This window comes from Mustelus asterias, unplaced genomic scaffold (genome assembly GCF_964213995.1).
Source record: "Mustelus asterias unplaced genomic scaffold, sMusAst1.hap1.1 HAP1_SCAFFOLD_2538, whole genome shotgun sequence".
NCBI classification, from domain to species: Eukaryota; Metazoa; Chordata; class Chondrichthyes; order Carcharhiniformes; family Triakidae; genus Mustelus; species Mustelus asterias.
In genome coordinates this window covers 5,001-12,500 of record NW_027592483.1, presented here as the reverse complement: position 1 = coordinate 12,500, position 7,500 = coordinate 5,001, and the positions used below count along the sequence as shown (strand labels likewise).

At 51.8% G+C, this 7,500-nt stretch overlaps 1 protein-coding gene across 2 annotated transcripts in view; it reads left to right on the top strand.

Annotated features, from left to right (window-relative positions):
- LOC144489783 (uncharacterized) overlaps positions 1-7,500 on the top strand; it is a 35,951-nt gene that overhangs the window by 26,971 nt on the left and 1,480 nt on the right. For both annotated transcript variants that reach the window (XM_078207640.1, XM_078207639.1), the window contains exon 8: positions 467-592. In XM_078207640.1, the coding sequence (XP_078063766.1) occupies positions 467-592 (126 nt within the window). The remainder of the gene's footprint in view (positions 1-466; positions 593-7,500) is intronic.

Here is a 7,500-nt window from a genome sequence, read left to right as displayed (position 1 = left end):
GTGTAGAGGGAGCTTTACTCTGTATCTAACCCCGTGCTGTACCTGTCCTGGGAGTGTTTGATGGGGGACAGTGTGGAGGGAGCTTTACTCTGTATCTAACCCCGTGCTGTACCTGTCCTGGGAGTGTTTGATGGGAGACAGTGTAGAGGGAGCTTTACTCTGTATCTAACCCCGTGCTGTACCTGTCCTGGGAGTGTTTGATGGGGGACAGTGTAGAGGAAGCTTTACTCTGTATCTAACCCCGTGCTGTACCTGTCCTGGGAGTGTTTGATGGGGACAGTGTAGAGGGAGCTTTACTCTGTATCTAACCCCGTGCTGTACCTGTCCTGGGAGTGTTTGATGGGGGACAGTGTGGAAGGAGCTTTACTCTGTATCTAACCCCGTGCTGTACCTGTCCTGGGAGTGTTTGATGGGGACAGTGTAGTCTCTCGACATGCGATTAACCCGTCTGTTGTTGTCCCTTCAGGCTGTCTAATCAACCCCTTTGCCAGGGCAACGATTACATAAGTACGGAACGCCCATTACCACCGTTACCCCGGTACTGCCCCCACCAGCCCAGGAAGGGACATCGTTCTCAGGGCAGTGCTAATCGGTGAGTTTGGGCTTGTTGCTGGGAAACCTGCGTCCTCATTGAAGGTTCCCCGTTTCTTAATCCCTCCCACCTCCAAGGCCTACCTACTACCGCTCCCTAACTTTTCCCTCTGCACTGTAGTGGACGAAGTAGAAAGGGTCGAGAGTTTCAAGTTTCTAGGTGTCCAGATCACCAACAACCTGTCCTGGTCCCCCCCACGCCGACACTATGGTTAAGAAAGCCCCACCAACGCCTCTACTTTCTCAGGAGACTAAGGAAATTTGGCATGTCCGCTACGACTCTCACCAACTTTTACAGATGCCCCATAGAAAGCATTCTTTCTGGTTGTATCACAGCTTGGTCTGGGGCTCCTGCTCTGCCCAAGACCGCAAGGAACTACAAAAGGTCGTGAATGTAGCCCAGTCTCATCACGCAAACCAGCCTCCCCTCCATTGACTCTGTCTACACTTCCCGCTGCCTCGGGGGAAAAGCAGCCGGCATAATCAAGGACCCCCCACCACACGCACCCCGGACATTCTCTCTTCCAGCGGGGAAAAGATACAAAAGTCTGAGGTCACGTACCGACCGACTCAAGAACAGCTTCTTCCCTGCTGCTGCCGTCAGACTTTTGAATGGACCTACCTCGCATTAAGTTGATCTTTCTCTACACCCTAGCTATGACTGTAACACTACATTCTGCACCCTCTCCTTTCCTTCTCTATGAACGGTATGCTTTGTCTGTATAGCACGGAAGAAACAATACTTTTCACTGTATCCCAGTACATGTGACTAATAATAAATCAAATCAGATCTGTCACCAGGCAAGAAACAGATAGCAAAATATAGAAGCCAGAAGCAGAAGGAAGCCATTTGGCCCTTCGAGCCTGCTCCGCCATTCATTATGAATTCACGGCTGAGGATCAAATTCAATATCCTGATTTCCCCCCCATAATCCCTCGATCCCTTTAGCCCCAAGAACTATATCTAATCTCTTCTCAAAATCACACAACATTTTGGCCTCAACTACTTTCTGTGGGAGTGAATTCCACACATTCACCGCCCTCTGGGTGAAGAAAGTTCTCCTCAACTCAGTCTTAAAAGGTTTACCCCTTATCCTCAAACTATGACCCCTAGTTCTGGACTCACCCCACCATCGGGAACATTCTTTCTGAATCTACCCTCTCTAATCCTGTTAGAATTTTATAAGTTTCTATGAGATCCCCTCTCACTCTCCTAAACTCCAGTGAATATAATCCTAACCCATTTAGTCTCTCCTCATATGACAGACCTGCCATCCCAGGAATCTGCCTGGTAAACCTTCGCTGTACTCCCTCTATAGCAAGGACATCCTTCCTCAGATAAGGAGACCAAAACTGCGCACAATACTCCAGGTGTGGCCTCACCAACGCCCTGTACAATTGCAGCAAAACATCCCTATCTCTGTAACCTCCTCCAGCCCCTACACCCCTCCCTATCTCTGTAACCTCCTCCAGCTCCTACACCCCCTCCCTATCTCTGTAACCTCCTCCAGCCCCTACACCCCTCCCTATCTCTGTAACCTCCTCCAGCTCCTACACCCCTCCCTCTCTCTGTAACCTCCTCCAGCTCCTACACCCCTCCCTATCTCTGTAACCTCCTCCAGCTCCTACACCCCTCCCTATCTCTGTAACCTCCTCCAGCCCCTACACCCCTCCCTATCTCTGTAACCTCCTCCAGCCCCCTACACCCCTCCCTATCTTTGTAACCTCCTCCAGTCCCTACACCCCCTCCCTATATCTGTAACCTCCTCCAGCCCCCTAAACCCCTCCCTATCTCTGTAACCTCCTCCAGCACCCGACACCCCCTCCCTATCTCTGTAACCCCCTCCAGCCCCTACACCCCCTCCCTATCTCTGTAACCTCCTCCAGTCCCTACACTCCCTCCCTATCTCTGTAACCTCCTCCAGCCCCCTACACCTCCTCCCTATCTCTGTAACCTCCTCCAGCCCCTACACCCTCCCTATCTCAGTAACCTCCTCCAGCCCCTACACCCCCTCCCTATCTCTGTAACCTCCTCCAGCACCCGACACCCCCTCCCTATCTCTGTAACCTCCTCCAGCCCCTACACCCCCTCCCTATCTCTGTAACCCCCTCCAGCCCCCTACACCCCTCCCTATCTCTGTAACCTCCTCCAGCCCCTACACCCCCTCCCTATCTCTGTAACCTCCTCCAGCCCCTCCACCCCCTCCCTATCTCTGTAACCTCCTCCAGCCCCTACACCCCCTCCCTATCTCTGTAACCTCCTCCAGCCCCTACACCCCCTCCCTATCTCTGTAACCTCCTCCAGCCCCTACACCCCCTCCCTATCTCTGTAACCTCCTCCAGCCCCTACACCCCCTCCCTATCTCTGTAACCTCCTCCAGCCCCTACACCCTCCCTATCTCAGTAACCTCCTCCAGCCCCTACACCCCCTCCCTATCTCTGTAACCTCCTCCAGCACCCGACACCCCCTCCCTATCTCTGTAACCTCCTCCAGCCCCTACACCCCCTCCCTATCTCTGTAACCTCCTCCAGCCCCCTTCACCCCCTCCCTGTCTCTGTAACCTCCTCCAGCCCCTACACCCCCTCCCTATCTCTGTAACCTCCTCCAGCTCCCTACACCCCCTCCCTATCTCTGTAACCTCCTCCAGCCCCCTACACCCCCTCCCTATCTCTGTAACCCCCTCCAGCCCCTACACCACCTCCCTATCTCTGTAACCTCCTCCAACCCCCCACACCCCCTCCCTATCTCTGTAACCTCCTCCAGCCCCTACACCCCCTCCCTATCTCTGTAACCTCCTCCAGCCCCCTACACCCCCTCCCTATCTCTGTAACCTCCTCCAGCCTCTACACCCCTCCCTATCTCTGTAACCTCCTCCAGCCCCTACACCCCTCCCTATCTCTGTAACCTCCTCCAGCCCCTACACCCCTCCCTATCTCTGTAACCTCCTCCAGCCCCTACACCCCCTCCCTATCTCTGTAACCTCCTCCAACCCCCCACACCCCCTCCCTATCTCTGTAACCTCCTCCAGCCCCTACACCCCCTCCCTATCTCTGTAACCTCCTCCAGCCCCCTACACCCCCTCCCTATCTCTGTAACCTCCTCCAGCCCCTACACCCCCTCCCTGGGCGGCACGGTAGCACAGTGGTTAGCACTGCTGCTTCACAGCTCCAGGGTCCCGGGTTCGATTCCCAGCTCGGGTCACTGTCTGTGTGGAGTTTGCACATTCTCCTCGTGTCTGCGTGGGTTTCCTCTGGGTGCTCCGGTTTCCCCCCACAGTCCAAAGATGTGCGGGTTAGGTTGATTGGCCAGGTTAAAAATTGCCCCTTAGAGTCCTGAGATGCGTAGGTTAGAGGGATTAGCGGGTAAATATGTGGGGGTAGGACCTGGGTGGGATTGTGGTCGGTGCAGACTCGATGGGCCGAATGGCCTCCTTCTGCACTGTAGGGTTTCTATGATTTCTATTATTTCTACACCCTCTCACTATCTCTGTAACCTTCTCCAGCCCCCCACACCCCCTCCCTATCTCTGTAAACACCTCCAACCCCCCCTACACCCTCTCCCTATCTCTGTAACCTCTCCCCATGTTTCTATACCTATCTCGGGCACACATCTCCAACGCATTTACACAGCTGCCTTTCTGGGATCTTTTCCTGTATTGGGAGGTTATACATAAATGAAATCTTTGTGTCTCTTTGGCACTCTGCGCTTTTCTATGTGTGAAGATTGGAGTATCTGTAATAAATAGATCGGCATAATCCTGAGGTCACTGAAAGTGGCAACGCAGGTGGAGAAGGTAGTCAAGAAGGCATACGGCATGCTTGCCTTCATCGGCCGGGGTATTGAGTTCAAAAATTGGCAAGTCATGTTGCAACTTTATGGAGCCTTAGTTAGGCCGCACTTGGAATATAGTGTTCAATTCTGGTCACCACTCTACCAGAAGGATATGGAGGCTTTGGAGAGGGTACAGAAAAGATTTACCAGGATGTTGCCTGGTATGGAGGGCATTAGCTGTGAGGAGAGGTTGGAGAAACTTGGTTTGTTCTCACTGGAACGACGGAGGTTGAGGGGAGACCTGATAGAAGTCTGCAAGATTATGAGGGACAGAGTGGATAGTCAGAAGCTTTTTCCCCCAGGGTGGAAGAGTCAATTACTAGGGGGCACAGGTTTAAGGTGCGAGGGGCAAGGTTTAAAGGAGATGTACGAGGCAGATTTTTTACACAGAGGGTGGTGGGTGCCTGGAACTCGCTGCCGGGGGAGGGAGTGGAAGCGGATACGGTCGTGACTTTTAAGGAGTGTCTTGACAGGTACCTGAATAGGATGGGAATAGAGGGATACGGTCCCCGGAAGAGTCGGGGGTTTTAGTTCAGATGGGGGCAGCACGGTCGGTGCAGGCTTGGAGGGCCAAAGGGCCTGTTCCTGTGCTGTAATATTCTTTGTTCTTTATTCTTGTGCTTTGGATGCTACCGGTACTTGATGGTTTGAGTTATAAGGAGAGGCTGGATAGACTGGGACTTTTTTCTCTGGAGCGTAGGAGGCTGAGGGGTGATCTTATAGAGGTCTATAAAATAATGAGGGGCACAGATCAGCTAGATAGTCAACATCTTTTCCCAAAGGTAGGGGAGTCTAAAACTAGAGGGCATAGGTTTAAGGTGAGAGGGGAGAGATACAAAAGGGTCCAGAGGGGCAATTTTTTCACACAGAGGGTGGTGAGTGTCTGGAACGAGCTGCCAGAGAGTAGTTTTTCAAACTGGAGGCCCGTGACCAGCGGTGTGCCTCAGGGATCAGTGCTGGGTCCACTGTTATTCGTCATTTATATTAATGATTTGGATGAGAATATAGGAGGCATGGTTAGTAAGTTTGCAGATGACACCAAGATTGGTGGCATAGTGGACAGTGAAGAAAGTTATCTCAGATTGCAACGGGATCTTGATCAATTGGGCCAGTGGGCTGACGAATGGCAGATGGAGTTTAATTTAGATAAATGCGAGGTGATGCATTTTGGTCGATCGAACCAGGGCAGGACTTACTCAGTTAATAGGAGGGCGTTGGGGAGAGTTACAGAACAAAGAGATCCAGGGGTACATGTTCATAGCTCCTTGAAAGTGGAGTCACAGGTGGACAGAGTGGTGAAGAAGGCATTCGGCATGCTTGGTTTCATCGGTCAGAACATTGAATACAGGAGTTGGGACGTCTTGTTGAAGTTGTACAAGACATTGGTAAGGCCACACTTGGAATACTGTGTACAGTTCTGGTCACCCTATTATAGAAAGGATATTATTAAACTAGAAAGAGTGCAGAAAAGATCTACTAGGATGCTACCGGGACTTGATGGATTGAGTTATAAGGAGAGGCTGGATAGACTGGGACTTTTTTCTCTGGAGCGTAGGAGGCTGAGGGGTGATCTTCTCGAGGTCTATAAAATAATGAGGGGCACAGATCAGCTAGATAGTCAACATCTTTTCCCAAAGGTAGGGGAGTCTAAAGCTAGAGGGCAGAGGTTTAAGGTGAGAGGGGAGAGATACAAAAGGGTCCAGAGGGGCAATTTGTTTCACACAGAGGGTGGTGAGTGTCTGGAACGAGCTGCCAGAGGCAGTAGTAGAGGCGGGTACAATTTTGTCTTTTAAAAAGCGTTTAGATAGTTACGTGGGTAAGATGGGTATAGAGGGATATGGGCCAAACGCGGGCAATTGGAACTCAAGGGTTTAAAAAAAAGGGGCGGCATGGACAAGTTGGGCTGAAGGGCCTGTTTCCATGCTGTAAACCTCGATGACTCGATCACTGGGATGCTAGGAGAAAGGACCCGAGGAGTAGGGTGTATGTTCTTCGATCACTGAAGGCAGCAGGACGGTTGGTTAGGAAGGCATTATGTGGGATACTCGCCTTTATTAGCCAGGGCGGAGAACATAAGTGCGTGGGGGTGGGGGGGCGGGGGGGGGGGGTGGGGGAGCAGGTTACGATGGGAGCTGTATGAAGCACTGGTGAAGCCACAGCCAGAGTACTATGTGCAGTTCTGGTCACCACATTACAGAAAGATGATTTGATTTGATTTATTATTGTCACTGGGATACAGTGAAAAGTATTGTTTCCTGCGCGCTATACAGACAAAGCATACCGTTCATAGAGAAGGAAAGGAGAGGGTGCAGAATGTAGTGATACAGTCACAGCTAGGGGTGTAGAGAAAGATCAGCTTAATGCGAGGTAGGTCCATTCAAAAGTCTGACAGCAGCAGCAGGGAAGAAGCTGTTCTTGAGTCGGTCGGTACGTGACCTCAGACTTTTGTATCTTTTTCCCGACGGAAGAAGGTGGGAGAGAGAATGTCCGGGGTGCGTGGGGTCCTTGATTATGCCGGCTGCTTTTCCCCGAGGCAGCGGGAAGTGTAGACAGAGTCAATGGATGGGAGGCTGGGTTTGCGTGATGGGACTGGGCTACATTCACGACCTTTTGTAGTTCCTTGCGGTCTTGGGCAGAGCAGGAGCCCCCAGACCAAGCTGTGATACAACCAGAAAGGATGCTTTCTATGGGGCATCTGTAAAAGTTGGTGAGAGTCGTAGCGGACATGCCAAATTTCCTTAGTCTCCTGAGAAAGTAGAGGCGTTGGTGGGACTTTCTTAACTATAGTGTCGGCGTGGGGGGGACCAGGACAGGTTGTTGGTGACCAGGACAGGTTGTAATCGCACAAGAGAGAGAGACAGAGAGGTAGAGAGAGAGGCAAAGACAGAGGGAGACAAAGAGACAGAGAGAGACAGTGAGAGACAGTGAGAGACAGAGAGAGACAGAGAGAGACAGTGAGAGACAGAGAGAGACAGAGAGAGACAGAGAGAGACAGAGAGAGACAAAGAGACAGAGAGACAGAGAGAGACAGAGAGAGACAGAGAGAGACAAAGAGCGAGAGACAGAGACAGAGAGAG